This window comes from Lycium ferocissimum, chromosome 6 (assembly GCF_029784015.1).
Source record: "Lycium ferocissimum isolate CSIRO_LF1 chromosome 6, AGI_CSIRO_Lferr_CH_V1, whole genome shotgun sequence".
Classification (NCBI taxonomy): Eukaryota; Viridiplantae; Streptophyta; class Magnoliopsida; order Solanales; family Solanaceae; genus Lycium; species Lycium ferocissimum.
In genome coordinates this window covers 61,198,856-61,215,507 of record NC_081347.1, presented here as the reverse complement: position 1 = coordinate 61,215,507, position 16,652 = coordinate 61,198,856, and the positions used below count along the sequence as shown (strand labels likewise).

At 33.2% G+C, this 16,652-nt stretch overlaps 1 protein-coding gene across 1 annotated transcript; it reads left to right on the top strand.

Moving 5' to 3' along the window:
• The first annotated feature begins 9,912 nt into the window (after positions 1–9,912).
• On the top strand, positions 9,913–11,648 carry LOC132059943 (probable F-box protein At5g04010). The gene is made up of 2 exons (XM_059452788.1): positions 9,913–10,517; positions 11,202–11,648. The coding sequence occupies exons 1-2, from the start codon at positions 10,081–10,083 to the stop codon at positions 11,572–11,574; spliced, it is 810 nt and encodes a 269-aa protein (XP_059308771.1). The 5' UTR covers positions 9,913–10,080; the 3' UTR covers positions 11,575–11,648.
• The last annotated feature ends 5,004 nt before the right edge of the window (positions 11,649–16,652 follow it).

Sequence of the window (16,652 nt, the reverse complement as noted above, 5' to 3'; positions counted from 1 at the left end):
TTAAAGATGTTGCACAAAGAAATACATGTGGATGAAGAAAATGTACATTTATAATGAGTTATCACGTTGGCATACATAGAGATCCTTATCCTACGCTCTCAAAACATACATGGAAGACTTAGAAGCTCAGATTCGTAAGTTTAATATATATATATATATATACACTCTTAGTTTCGGTAAAACCTTCTGCAACTCTCAAAACATGAACATGGATATAATTGGCTTAGAAGCCCATGAATTACATAAACATGATTCGTAAGTGTAATATATATATATATATATATATATATATATATATATATATATATATATATATATATATATATATATATATATATATATATATAGTATGAAAACATGGAAGCATGTAGAATTTCATGAAAAGAAGCATATATAATAGTTCATATCTTGCATTTAAAAATCTATGGAATGCAAAGCATGGGTTTCATGGATTACAGACGGATTCCCAGTAATAAAAAATGAAATATTAAGAACACAATAACGAATTATTAATATGAACATGGTAGATCATGGTACAAGTACTTAGGGTCATCATGAATTTGACTAGAAACCCTAGTTTTGGTGAAACTTCATATTTTCATGGAAGAATGTGGTGTGGGGAAAAACAATGATATTCCCACATGTGCATAGAAGCCCTACATACCTTAATCGCTCCAAAACTTATAGAACATGTCTGAACTTGAAGAAGAATCCCAAAAGCTTCAATCTTAAATCCTTGAGATAGGGTTTTCTTCAAAATCCTAGGTTAGGAATAATGAATTTCTACTTCGCATTCATGGATATATGTTAGAATTTACTTGAAAGGCTTTGGAATAGGCTTACCTTGGTATATTTTAATGGTGGGAGAAGAAAATCTTCGTGCTAGGGCTTGGGAATATGAAAACTAGAATTTAGAACTAAACCTGTGTATTTATACTTTTCACTATGTCAAGAATTGTATGGGCACCATGTACGGCCTGTACAATAATGTACGTCCCATACAATGTGGCCGTACCTGGAATGTCAAATTCCAATAACCCCGAATTTTCTCTAGTGAGGTACGTGATCCATGTATGGCCCGTACAATAATGTATGGCCCGTACATTATGGCCGTACCTAGAATGGCAAATTCCAGGATCTTCGATTTCTTCACTCGTAAGGTACGTCATCCAAGTACGGCCCATACATAAATGTACGACCCCTATAAATGACGTAAAACGTCAATTTACCGATCTGAGGCAAATTTTCAATCCCAACATTCTCCGTCTTGGTATCTAAGTCCCTAACTCATGAATAAGGCTTACTTCATCTTTGGATTTGGTTTAGCTCTAACCTAGGCATATGCAAGAGTAGGCTTTTCGAATTGACCTTGGACCCGAGCGGACTACTCGGGGTGAACCGTTGGGTGACCGCACACCAACTTAACGTTCAACGTGTTCTAAAGAAAGGGTGTTTCGGGTTTTTTAGTGAAGGCTAGACCGCGATCCCGCGTGTCCCATTTGTAACCATACTTTTTGCCAGGAGTGACGGAGTTTATGATATGAAATAAATTACAGTTATAATTGCGGAAAAATAAACACTTAAGCAAATAATTGCAATTAAAATCACATTTTATTGAAACCCTTATAGTTAGAACCTGGGAAATCCCCAAAGAAAGTCGCCATGTGTTACGATTCACTTTTACGAGGGTGCATAAAAACTACAAAGAGGTTGTTACTGCTCTAATTGGATTTTAATATTTTAGAGTCGCCACCTAATTTATTAAGGGAAATTAGAAAAATCGGGTTCAAAGAGTTTTTCAAGCAAGAGAAAAAATCTTATTGGACCAAAGTTCGAGGTAAAGGTTCTGGTGATCCCCTAGGGAAGGTTTTACGCACCCTAATATTAAAGATCCGTAGAATATGGTTAACCTACGAGCCTCAATGTGTGATTAATGTCTTTATTTGCTAAAATGTTTAACTTTCCGCAAAAATGTCATTTCATTTATATCATAAATTCAAGAAAAAATTCGGCAAAAAACCCCCTTAGAAAAGAGGTTTTTGGGTTCAAAAATCCGCATAAGTATTCAACTCACTTTATTGTCTTTAAAAAAAAATGACTTAGACACACCCGAGATTTCCCCAAGTAGAGTCACTACTATTCTAGTCCAATAAGATGAGTTTAGTTCTTACGGGTTTTATTATACGTATATATATATATATATATATATATATATATATATATATATATATATATATATATATATATATATATATATATATGAAGTATATCTCCGTTTTATACATATATAGTTGTAAGGAAATTCAATCTTTATTTATCCAAGTCCAATTTTTATACCACTGAAGCCCGTTTGATCAACCCATATTCTAAGTCCAAATCCAACTTAGTCTCAAAATCAAGTCCAAACAGCTATCTTGTTTTTAGTCCAAGTTTAATGCTGGTCTTCCATGCCCAAAAGTCTTTCTTTTCCAGAAAATGTATCCAAGTCCAAAATTAAAGTATTCCAAATCCATATCAGGTCCGACATCGTCCTTTAAAGCCGAAAATGTTCAAATCAATATTACCCTTATTCGATTCTTAGCCCAGCTTTGCAAAAATCATTTTATGTCCATTTTTTACAACAACTTTTTGAAGTTTGTTTCTGCCAAGTGAAAAAACAATTTTCAGCAGTCTAAAAATGACCCCAGATCCGTCACTTAACTTTTCTTGAAAGAAGAAAGCATTCATTTTCATTTAAACTAAAAACTCATTTGACTTAATCAAGTCCTATTTTTTCGTTCTTTATACTCAATCGTGGTCTTGAACCAGTTTTAAGTTTTTTTAAAATCACGATTTAAGCTTAAATTTCATGCAGAAACACTTATTGCCCGAGTTAAAAAAAAAAAAACAGTTTTGGCAACTTCCTGAGATACTAAATATTTCCTAAGTTTTAAGCATTCATAAGGGTTCCAATAATCATCAAGCGTTTTTTAGAAATACATTTTTCACATAATGAATTTAATAACAAGGGAGTTAGGCTGGTGGGCCTACCTAAGCCTACCAGTTACTATTTTCACTCATAGTTAGGCCTTCATCATTTTCATCCATGATTGGGCCTTCCTACAAATATTAGCTTCCCTTTCAATTTATCCAGACCCGATCAAAGAAATGAGGTTAGGCCAGAACCTAAGCCTCTGGCCCAACCAGATTTAATGCAAGGGAGGGGCCCGAATGGCCCAGTGTTGGATCACATGGAACATAAAAAGGGTAAGGATTAGGGTCTAAGCATTTAAACTAAGGCATCAAATATTTGAGTAAACAAAATAAAACACAGACCAAATACACATGGATACAAAAAGAAACATATGAAATACTTTATGAAAATCTCAAGCCCAAATCAGTCACAACTAAAACGATTCAAAGCCCAGATGGATCATCTCGCCAAAACTCAACTGGACAGGCCTAAATACCGAGAACTCAACACATAGAGGGGAGCCCAACCACAAGATAAAGAGAGAACAGGCCCAAACTCGAAATGAAATTCAACAGTAGACCAATATTTATAGACTCACATGAGTGATATACCTGCAATATACTAGATATGCCAGCTTATATATATATATATATATAAGTATATATAACTGGATATACCTTGTATATCTGGGTATATCCCTTTGTATACTATGCAGAAAGTCATACAAAAGAAGAAAACAACAAAGGATAAATCATGCTAAGGCATCTAACACTCATGGGCTTTATGCAGGCAACAATCAAACTAGTAATATGCACGATCATTATTCAATGATGTACAGGTCCTATTTTGAGCCGAAACAGGGCATGTTTGAGGTACAACGTGAGGCAATGAGGTCTTTAAAATAGGGATAAACTCAGAATATAAACATATGTTCAAACAAACATGCTAGCTTCAGATTACATTTAACTCCATATTTTGTACTCAGTTCAAACACACATATAGGCACAGCAGACATACCAAGTAATGAGGCAAGCATACAGAGTCACACACAAAGTTATTTAACTAGTTTTATCACCAAAGACTTCCTATGTCATCTCAAGTCTCCACAAATCAATAAGGGTTCTCAGTTATTGAAACTGAATCTAACATGCTTGAGGTATAATCTGAGACTTATAACACCACAACCAATAATAAGTTCAGGGTACAAGCTTCATAGTTTGGCCATAAAATAATTAAGAGACACACAAAGGTCTGGTTTATCTTATTGAGCCAAATAAATATCTCTTCCAATAATATAGCTTCAAGTTTAGCAGTCATGAGGGTTCTGTTTTTAACTATTGATATCTCATTGTAATGGACAAGACACAACATGACACAAAGATAGTTTAAAGTGTCAAAACATAGGTCCCAAACTTAAACATTGGACAAGTACAGGCATGCTTCAAGGATACACATCAATTTATATGCTAATCATGATGTCAAAACACAAAGACTTACAGATACGCTTAATGTGCATTTAAATCAGAATAGACCAATCCCTCATACATAAGTAAACAAAACTGTCAATTAGATGATCAAATATATAGGAATTAACCAGGTTGACACACTTAGCAGATTTCTAGGCTAACGTATGACTTTAAACCTGCATCACATCAGTTTATCTAGCAAGCAATGTTAGGAAGCAAGGGTTTGCACATTTGAAAGGGATTTAACTTTAGCAAAATAAGAACATGATTTCAACAGGCTTAGACTTTTAATAGTACTGTACTCAAACCATTAATAGGGTCATTGTCCCATTTAAGCCAAATTAAGAACTACATCTAACACAGTCCAAGATTAAATCACATGCTCAGATGACAAAGGAAACAAAAACTAAACAGCAAGATTTAGGAATAACAGTGTCTTGACCATGCCATTATTATCAACTCAACTATCTAAACTTCATGCAAAACAAGTTCAACTTAACAAACTGAGCTACCACATGAATATGCTTAACTGAATGGACTAACTCAACATAAGAAACAAACTGGATAAACATCTAACTTGGCTAACCAAACTAAACTAACACTTAAGTGTACTTAAATAAACTAACTATCATGCTTGACTAATTCAATCTAACATGAACATGCTTGTAAAGACCAACATATAAGTAGTTCAAACTAAAAGAACCAAACTAGACTAAACATGCTCAATTAAACAGGTTGAACCTTCATGCTTAAAATAGGCAGATTAAGCTAACAAAAGTATGTTGTACAAACTGAGCTAAACTAGCATATAAACATGATTAACTTAAACTAAACATCATGCTTGAGCTAACACAAATATTCTTATCCGTACTAAACTAATACATTAACGATTAAGATGAATCAAGTCATTAAACATGCTCAGCTTAAGCAGGCTTAATTAACTACTTAACAAAGCATATTAAAACTAATCCAAGCATGCTAGACAAACTGAGCTTACTGACATAGGCACAAATTCAACATGACAGATTAAGATAAAAATAATACTTGAGACATGCTTAACAATCAAACCAAGGCTAACACCTATAAGTGTACTTGATTAGATACAGATTAGACTAAACATCACATAGCCAACATATTTTAGAAAACCAAGTTAACTAGCATACATAAACATTATTTAACTATGAATTAACCCAGAAAAGCATGCTTAGTTACACTAACATACAAGACTAACTAAATCCAAAAAATACTAGAATACAAACAAGTCTTTCTCTTAAGCTAACTAATTAACATGCTCTAATAACAAACTAACACATAATAACTCAAGAAAACAGAAAGAAAAATGCAAAAAATAAAAGGGAAAGGAGAATTACCTTTCTTGTGCAGCCTTGTATCGAGAATGAACTTGGAGATTCCTTTGCTCCTCAAATCCCAAAACTCACCACAAAACCCAAGAAACAAGAGAAAATAAACTTTAAAATTTTACTTAACTCAGAAAAGTTAAAGGTCTCAAATATTTTGAAACCCTAAGTATTTCGAGTTCTATGAGTATATTGAATTTTTAGTATGCTCCAACTTTTTTTTGGAAATGTGGAGAATGCGGTTCTTTATATAGAACCCCCAAATTCTCAAACCCTAGCCTTGAACCGAGGTGGGAGTTTTGCAATTTTCACAACTGCATCTCTCAATACCACATCCAATGACTAGGAAACAAGCACAAAAGTAAATCTATGGCCGTATTTGACCCAATCAAAGTCAATCCGAGTGTTTCCTTTATGGACCAATGGAAATTGTGGATTAAAATCATAATACAACAAAACAATTAAGAAATTACAGTGTATGACCGTTGAAAATGCAGAAAAAGCATAGAAAGAGGGGCAACCTCACCTCTTTGGTGCTTCAACGGCAGCGTTTGGGAAGAGAGAGGGTAGAACAATAACATTAATTGTTCTACCCAAAACAGACGAACAAAGTCTGCATAAAGCATGGTTCACTATCCCGATGCCATATCTAAAAAAAAAAACAGGAAGAGAGAGAGAGAGAGTGGTACACCCTAGCGGATAGGGTTTTGAGGAAAGGGGAAAGGGTCATTTGGTTTTTGTGGAAAGGGAAAAGAAAAATGGGGTATTACCCCTTTTAGGTGCTGACTTGGGCCGGGTCTGGTCTTTTTAGGCCTGGACTCGGCTGATTTAAAAGAAATGGGGAATGGACCACATCCAAATAACGCATATATACGTGATATACATGCGTATATGTATACACAGGTGTATATCCATGTATATACGTATATGGGAAGGGCAAATGTGAAATCTTTAGCAAATAGCCAACATTAAAGCAATGCCCATTAATTGGACATTTCAATTGTAGCCATTTTACTCCAATTGACCAAATTAAAACTGATCTTTGCAGAAATGACCCTGACTGACTTAAGCACAAACTCAATTATTTCAATTAGGTCCCTATTAGGTCCAATTAAACGATTGAAAACTAATTTTGCAATAATAACCTCAAATGACTTAATCCACGGAAATAGGCTATTTCAATCGAGGTCAGATTTGCAATAATGACCTTAATTGATTTAGACCAATGAATTCGGCCATTTTCAATTAAAGCCAGAACTAAACTAAACAATTGATCATTTCAATTGTAGCAGTTATTAACCACTAAGTAAACAATTTATGGAAGTTAACCACAATTAAACACTTAATTAATTATGATTAATTCCAATAAATTGCAAGAAAGTATATTGATTACGCAAAATTGAGAATTGAAGGGTAAAATGATTAATTCATTTGATTGATCAGATTCCTTAAATTTAAACAGAGTGAAATGCTTGCTAATTGATATTCTGGCATTTAAACAATTCAATGACAAATTGTTTGAAATTATCTTCTAGGTGGAAATTAACAATACTCCCTATTTAATTATATAAATGTGTAAATCAATTTCTACACGATTTATAATACTATAGAAATTATCTTGCCAAATGAAATGGCAAAATGTTATCTAAATAATTTTATAAAATCATTTGACTTATAGCAAAAAATACACATTTCACTCCATTTGCTTTCCAAAGATTTTGGACAATTAAAATAAATTATGCGAGGTCAAAAATTAGGTGTCAACAAGTTAAATATAGTTACTTTCAAGCTTCGGTTCATTTATTACTAAGCCAATGAGGTCCTAGGTCTCTGAGTCAGCCCACGCTTTTTCGAAGAATCCTAGACCTTTTTCCTTATTACTCGTAAGCTATTTTTTCTTTCTTGTATTCGGCATTGATTTGAATCTGGTTTGGGAAAACTCAAATCAGTGCCCATAAGTACATACTATGACGAAGTGGTTGTTTCTCATTCGACACGATTGTACAAGGTCACAATTCAACCATCATGATCATTCAGGGTGAACAGGAATTGGGGATCGGATGCAGAACATAATGTGATATGATGAGGTAGAATGTAACAGAAACAAAGACAGAACCGTTTTCCTACTCTCAACTGGCATAACGAGCCCCTTTATTCTGAATTAAAGAATTCAGAATTAATCAAATCCCACAAAGTAGGATTCAAAGCTACGTCAAAACGACATTGCCCCTATATTCTAGATTACCACATCATACTTAAATATAGTTACCTGGAGTTTATCTTCTAGATGGTGTGATAGTGTAAAAGAATTCTACAGTACTGTCACTGTATTAAAGTAAAAACTCTAATGGGAAGTGCCTTTGTCGTTTCACAGATTGCAAGCATAGGGTGCATTGGCAAGTGTTGGCTCAGCGGCTGTGGCTGTGAAGTATACAGTGCCTATGGATGTTGCAAGACACATTCTTAAATCTGAAGGAGGTGTGACGGGTTTTTTAAAGGGCCTTTTTCCCGACCTTGGCACGTCAAGTACTAGGAAATGCTGCTATGTTTGGTGTGTGCGAAGCGACAAAGCAGTACTTGGTAGGAGGCACATATACTTCTAAGTTGGGAAGAGGTTCTCTTATAGTAGCCGGAGGGTTGGCAGGTGGTGCCTTTTGGCTTTGCTAATGCTTTCAGAAAGATTGTTGCATCAGAGGGAGTGAAAGGCCTTTATAAAGGCTCCGGACCGGCTATGGCGCGTAGTGTTCCTGCAAATGCTGCTTGCTTCTTGGCATATGAGATCCCTAGGTCTAGCTTGGCATAAAATTACTCGTTAACAAGGTTCGGAGATCGTTAATTCTTTGGATGTATTAGCTTCTTTCCACTGGTATGATGTTTAATTCCAATTAACATCCCACTAGGCAACTATGATTTATATGTAAATTTTATACCATTTGTTCAGGTATGAGAAAGAAGAAACTTTTTGCAAGCCAAAGCCAGAGGCTCATTACATACTTCTTGGGAATGATTGACAATTAAGTTAGCAAAGGTTCTAAAATGTTGCTTTGAGCTTGTGAAAAATTATGTATCTTTTCATTTCCAATTAATAGGAAAATAACATTCACTGGTCAAAGATTCTTTGGAGCTTGGGGAATAATTTTGTATCTGTTTTTTCCTTTTTCTTACTTAATCCTTTAGTGATTGACACAAGATGATCAATCAATCGTTAATTGATGTACCTTAATTCTAAATTAGTTGAGCTTGGTTATATAAATCATTTGTATCTATTTTGGCAAACTCAGGTCCGTTTTATTGTAATATGACCACAAAGTACTAAACTTCAATCTCATCAATTTAGTTGAGGTCAGTTATAAATTCAATAGTAACTCTCTTTTGGCCGTGTATATGCACCACAACCAAGTGCGGATATATACTGCGCGTGCCTGGGGAAGTATACAATAATACTTGATCCATCATATAGTCAATCTCCTCCACGCCCCCTCCCCCCTTCGCAAAACCTTGAATATATAATAGTTTCAAGACGCAATCTGAAGATGACAATTTTTAAAGTCATCAACGCAGACAAAATCACTATACCAACTTCATTATAAGATACACGGTAAAGCGAAAATAATTGTTTAATGGTTGTCAAATCAATAAAGAAGATGTACAACATTGTTGTTGAAGGCAATAAGGTCAAGATTTGACATATTTAGAGGGAGATAAATCAATGTGTCGATTCTTTAATAAATACAGAGTATAACCATTAAGAGAATTTAATACTCTGAAATAATGCATGTAAGGATATTTCTAATCCTTACGGACTTAAATCATGTTCCTTATGAAGATTTTGATTTAATTTGTTTTTCCACCGTGCTAAATCTTTCTTGTCACTTTCTAAATCATGTTCCTTATGAAGATTTTGATTTAATTTGTTTTTCCACCGTGCTAAATCTTTCTTGTCACTTTCTAAATGGTAACTTCTTCCTCTCGATTAAGCTCATGATCAATCGCCAACTTTTCTCCTATTCTGCCATGCATAACTGATAGCACAATCATTAAATTTTTTAAACAAGAAACCCTAACATATGTCTTCCTCAAAACGTGGCAACAAAGTAGTAACGATGTGTGTATAACCAAACACACATACGTGTCATGTCACCACCATGCAAAATATGCAAAAACTCAACACGTGTCAGTTTATCCACACCAACAAAAGACATATATATACGTAATTAAAAAATTTGGATAACATCTCACTCTCTAGAGAATCATATTTCATAGTTCTAATCGCGTGATAAAAGAACAAAAAATAAAAAAAAGTATGTCGATAGTTTCATCATCGCAACCTCCATGGCAAGTTCTTGTTCTTATAGCAAATCATCTTGATCCAAAAACCTTAGCCATAGCTTCATGTGTTTGCAAATCATGGTCCACTTCTATGTCTTTAGATCAAATATGGCAACCCCTTTGTTCTACTCATTACCCTTCTCTCTCAACACTTCATAATTTTGACAATAACAATAAGAATAATGATTTTAATGTATCTTACCGGCGGTTATACGCCCTCGGTAAGACGGCAAGTAACCGCCGGTTGAAACAGCCGTCAAAACCTCATATTTCCCTTAATAACATTATATTTGCACTAAACATATACAAAAACTCTACATCTAAGGTTACTTTAGTTAAGCATGGAAGTCAACTTAGTTTCGACAAGAAGGGCATTTTTCGATTCGATATTGATGTCGAGCAGTGGCGGAGGTACGTGTGTTCGATTGAATTTTCTTCGTCTAAAACTGTATGTATTATTTCATATATATAAATGTTGAATCTTTTGATAATTGTTGTATTCACTTTAAAGTAAATGTTCTTGCATATATAAGCGTAAACTGTTGAATTTCGTTTATAATTTATCAGTGTATTCCTTCTTTACTAGTACTGTACGTAAAAAGAACTTTCCTTTATACATATAAACAGTTAATTCTCTTTGATGATTAAGTGTATCTTTTTCTCCCCGATAATAATTAGGTGGATTGATCTCTCTTAACAAGTATTTTAAAAATATTAGCATATAAACTACTGTTAGATTTCCTTGATAGTTAAGTGTACTGTTTTCCTCGATAATTAGGTGTGTGGACTCTTTACAGGTGTTGTAAGAATGAACGTTCTTTGTGTATATATAAATTGTTGATTTCCTTGATAAAGTATATTTTGTCCAATAATTAAGTCTATATTCTTTAAATAAAGACGAACTTTATTTCAATGTACAGGTATATAAACGGTTAAATCTTCTCAATAATTAGTAACTAGTGAGTTCAACTTGATAATCAAGTGTATTCATTCCTTACAAATAGTGGAAAAACCCATTTTAGTTACTTATATATAAGTCATTGAATCTTATTGATAATTAAATGTATTTACTTCTTTTTTTAATTCTCTTATTAGGATTCCTAGCTCTGCTACTAACACAAAGAATGGAGACCTAGGACCATTCGATACCCTCGGAGACTTGAGGGTAACATGGGATGTAATTTTGGATGGTTACAAAGGAGTTTTCAATGTGATGAATTGCAAAGGAAAAGGTAGGTTTGTTTTAGGGTTAGAAGGGTGGTTCTCAGAGGAGCTACCGACACCGGGGTGTTGCTCTAGCGATACCGTTAGCAGTCTCGTGGCGGATTTACGGCTAGGGTTGAAGGTTGAAGATGGAAGAGCAATGGTGGAGAAGATAAGTGCTGGAATTTTGAGTATAGTGAGTTGGAGATATCTATTTGTTGAAGATGCACTTAGGTATTTGCAGCATTTTCTTTTACCCTTTTGATGTGTAAATATTGTGGGAATTGGAAATTTTTGTGCATACGGTTTTTCAAATGACATTTGTACTATAATTGCTTGTGCATAATGTTCACAGAAGTGAATCAATTCCTTGAGTTGATTAATTTGGACCTTCCAGCGGGCGGACATATATTCTCACTGAACTGGAATTAATTAGTTACTGATCGGTTAGGACCAATATTTGAACAATGTAGGGATTTAGTAGCTCAGTCTCAGTTGGCTATCTTTTTTGATTGTTCACGATAGCTAACTTTTTTGACAAACCATCGCTGATCAGTAATCCGTTGTGATAACTAAATGTCGCTAAATTTTTTGATAATCGCTGAATAGTCTAATCCCACTAATTCGTGGCTAAATTATATTAGTCACTGAGTTGTTTGATTAACTACGGATTTTGCACTACTGAATTTATCTTATTTTAGTTCATCGCTAATTTTTGTATCGTTTTAGTAGTAAAGATAATCCGTGGCTAATTTCTAATTAATCTTTTTGTAGTGATTTGCCATGGACGACGGTAGAAGACTTGTATTTCTACTATATTAGAAGAGTGAGTTGGATCACTCTTCTAATATAGTTAAATAATAATAATAATAATAATAATAATAATAAGGTGGGGTTCACTCTTCTACAATAGCAAAAATTAAAAAAAAAAATAAGGTCGGGTCCACGTGAATAATTAGGAGAAAAAAAAATAAGGTGAGCTCCACGTAAAGAAGTAGGAGACAATTGCAAAAAAAGAAGTAGGAGACAATTGAAAAAAAAAAAAGGACATTTAAATAATGATAATAAGTTCAGAAATGGTAAAGGTACGCTTAGAGAAAATTTAAAGAAGACAAATTCAGCAAAAAAGAAATAACGATTTAAATTGAACACAAAAACCGCTAAAGAAGTCATAACATTAAAAGATTTAGAACTTTTGGGTATAAGTTTAGACACATATGTCTCACACAAATAATGAGAAATAACATCAGGAAGACGAAATATAAATGGTCAAGAAACGTATACACATATTTTCTTAAAATACTTAAAAATTTAAGACTACAACAGATGCTAACACATGAAAGTGCTTTTCAGTGTTGTTGAGTAGAAAGAGATGATGGCATGAAACTCGGTAGGAGAAGGTGTATTTCAAATCTTTCAATTGGAGAACCAAACCAGGAAAGTCATATATGGAAGAAGCGGACTAAGTAAAATAATTTATTGATATTTTCAATTAATTGAATTATAATACTTTCTATAATAAAAATTTCATAATTATATTACTAAAAAGTACTCTCTCTGTCCTAATTTATGTGACATAGTTTGACTAGACACGAAATTTAAAAAAAGAAAGGAAAGGTTTTTGAAACTTGTGGTCTAAAACAAGTCATAGATATTTGTGTAGATTCAAATCATTTCATTAAAGGTTAAAGGGAAAGTTTCAAGTTAAATGATTTTTAAACATAAAAATATATCATTCTTTTTAAGATAGACTAAAAAGAAAAGAATGATACTATTTTCTGTGTTGGGCCCGTGCTAGCACGGGCTTTCATCATCTAGTTTCTACTATTATAGAAGTGTAGGTTGGGCATGGGATCATCGTCAACCCACTCTTCTATAAAATAGTTTTAAAAAAAAAAATTAAGGTGGGGTCCACGTGAAGAAGTAGGAGACAATTGCAAAAAAAAAAAGGTTTAGAAAATAGTAAAGGTACGCTTAAGGAAATTTAAAGAAGAGAAATTCAGGAAAAAAGAAATAACGATTTAAATTGAACACAAAAATCGCTAAAGAAGTCATAAAATCAAAAGATTTAAAACTTATACCTTTAGGTAAGGATAAAAATGTACTAATTTTAGACACATACGTCTCACACAAATAATGAGAAATAACATCAAGAAGATGAAATATTAACGATCAAGGAAAATTTAAAGAAGAGAAATTCAGGAAAAAAGAAACAACGATTTAAATTGAACACAAAAACGGCTAAAGAAGTCATAAAACCAAAAGATTTAAAACTTATACCTTTGGGTACGGATAAAAATGCACTAATTTTAGACACATACGTCTCACACAAATAATGAGGAATAACATCAAGAAGACGAAATATAAACGGTCAAGAAACCTATATATATATTTTCTTAAAATGATGAAGTTGGTTCATAATTAAAAATTTTAAGACTACAACAGATGCTAATACATGAAAGCACTTTTCAGTATTATTGAGTAGAAAGAGATGATGGCATGAAACCCGGTAGGAGAAAGTGTATTTCAAATCTTTCAATTGGAGAACCAAACCAAGAAAGTCATATATGGGAGAAGCGAACTAAGTAAAATAATTTATTGATATTTTCAATTGATTAAATTATAATACTTTCTATAATAAAAATTTCATAATTATATTACTAAAAGGTACTCTCTCTGTCCTAATTTATGTAACATAGACTAGGACGAAGTTTAAAAAAGAAAGGAAAGATCTTTGACAAGTCATAGATATTTGCGTAGATTTAAATCATTTCATTAAAGGTAAAAGGGAAAGCTGCAAGTTAAATGATTTCTAAACATAAAAATATATCATTCTTTTTAGACAGATTAAAAAGAAAAGTGTGGTACTATTTCATCATTAGTAATTAAAAAAATTAGCGCACCAAGTTTGTGGTTAAATAGTAAACATTGATCGTTCATAAAGTAGCTTATTGGCCTCATTTGTTTGCACTTAGTGAAGGTCTGAATCTGAATGGTTCATACCTTAAGCTATTAAGTGCATTTGTTTAGATTAAGATCTAAGCACTTATTTGATCTGAATAGGGCTTAATCGTTAAGATCTTGAACAAAGTCTTAATTCCATTAAGAGCTATTTTTATATGGACAACTTCAGCCCCTCCCCCACCCCTCTCAACCCCCGCGCACCAACACCGCACCCCCGCGCCACCTACCCTTCTACCACCACCCATCCCACCCTCACCCCCATCCCCCACCCACCCCATTAACCACCTCTCTGCCATCACAATCACCACCACCACCTCACCCCCCCCCCCCCCCCCCACCACTACTAATAACCTCCCTGCCATCATAATCACCACCACCACCCCACCCCCAACCCACCCACCACCACTACCCACCCTCCTACCCATCTCCATCACCACCTCCACCACTACCACTAACCAACTACCCGCCATCACAATCACCACCACCCCCACCCTCCCAACCCTCACCCCTCCACCCCACCACCACTAACCATTTCTGCCATCACAACACTACCACCCTCCCCCTCCCACCTCCCATCCACCCACATACCCTACCCACCCAACTCTCCACCCCCCACCCCTGATCCCACTACCCCTCACCCTCCACTCACCACCCCATTATAACCACTACAAAAGCATATCTACATCACTACCGAACATAAATATTTCATTTTTTTTAATCAACTAAATTTTTTATTTTATTAGATTTATATTTCATTTTTTTTTCATATTTAGTTATTTTTTATTTGAATTGTATATTTATTATGTTTAAATAAATATATTATGCACATTCAGATGTTGGAAAACAAACAGTCTTAATTATTCACGGTTCAGATCTAGAGATAACATCTTAATCATTCAGATGTGCATTCAGATTCAAACGTCTTAACCTTAATGAAAACAAATGAGGCCAAAAAATATTATTAGATACTATTTATCGATATATTGAAGATGAAATTCGTGTGTTCTTTGTGGCGATTGTTACATTTTTAAATGTCATATTTCTTCCAACCTCTGAAGTAACGGTGGTTGCATTTTTGTAATAAGTCTACTTAGAAGTCCTTTTGCATGGTGTGGATTGTCAAGGATCGGAATAAGAGCTACTTGATGATGACATATCAAATTCTCAAATATACTCCAGCTAAACAAGATAAAATAAAAAATTAGAAAGATGTTTTAAAATATATATTGAGCACCAAATGCGGAGGAAAGAAATTCATGAAGTCCTAGAGTCGAATGTAAATGAAATGTCTCTCTATAATTTGCTCATTGTTGTGTTCACTTTAACATAAATTTTCTTGTATATATAAGCGTGAATTTCGTTGATAATTAAGTGTATTCACTCTTTACTAGTACTGTAAATACAAACTTTCTTTTACATATATAGTACACTGTTAATTCTTTTTGATAATTAAGTGTATTTTTTTCGCCCCGATAATTAGATGTATTCACTCTTTACAAGTATTGTAAAAATATTATATAAACTACTGTTAAATTTCCTTGATAATTAAGTGTATTTTTCGCTCAATAATTAGGTGTATACACTCTTTACAGGTATTGTGAAAAACAAACATTCTTTGTGTATGTATAAATTGTTGATTTCCTTGATAATTAGGTATATTTTAGTATATTTGGTTCGATAATTAAGTCTACATTCTTTACATAAAAATAAACTTTATTTGAATAGGTATATAAACGGTTAAATCTTCTCAATAATTAATAACTAGTGAATTTACTTGATAATCAAGTGAATCATTCCTTACAAATAATGTAAAAAGGAATTTTCGTTGCGTATGTATAAGCTGTTGAATCTTATTAGTAATACTAGCGGTCTATGCCCGTGCTGCGCACGGGCCCAACACTTTAGATTATAGTGTATCTATGTGTATATAGTTGTCTTTGAATGGTGATTATATATATATATATATATATATATATATATATATATATATATATATATATATATATATATATATATATATTATGTTCAAAGCACGATTAATATAACATTGTAGTTTGTGCTCCGTATCTAAAACTTTATTATATTAATGGTTGCTACGAATACAAAATCGGCAAATTTATTAATATTTTTTAAAAGAGAAGACTTGTTTAAGAAGAAACTATTTTCCTCTCTTTGAGATAAAACAATAGCAATATTTAAGCATCAGTTGATACTTTTAATTTTAATTCGATTAATTTAAAAGTGTAAAATACTTATTATTTTTTATCAAATTTTGATTTGGATAATTCTAATTTACATTATTAAATTAATTTTACATGTTTAAAACAAAACAAAGTAGAAATTGATTTTCTATTTAAACGAAGAATTACTATTTTTTAA

What these genes read in the sequence shown, in the direction of transcription:
- LOC132059943 (XM_059452788.1), top strand. Translation starts at nt 10,081, where the DNA reads ATGTCGATAGTTTCATCATCGCAACCTCCATGGCAAGTTCTTGTTCTT. An exon ending in GATGTCGAGCAGTGGCGGAG is followed by an intron (nt 10,518 to 11,201) that starts GTACGTGTGTTC and finishes TTCTCTTATTAG; the next exon opens with GATTCCTAGCTCTGCTACTA.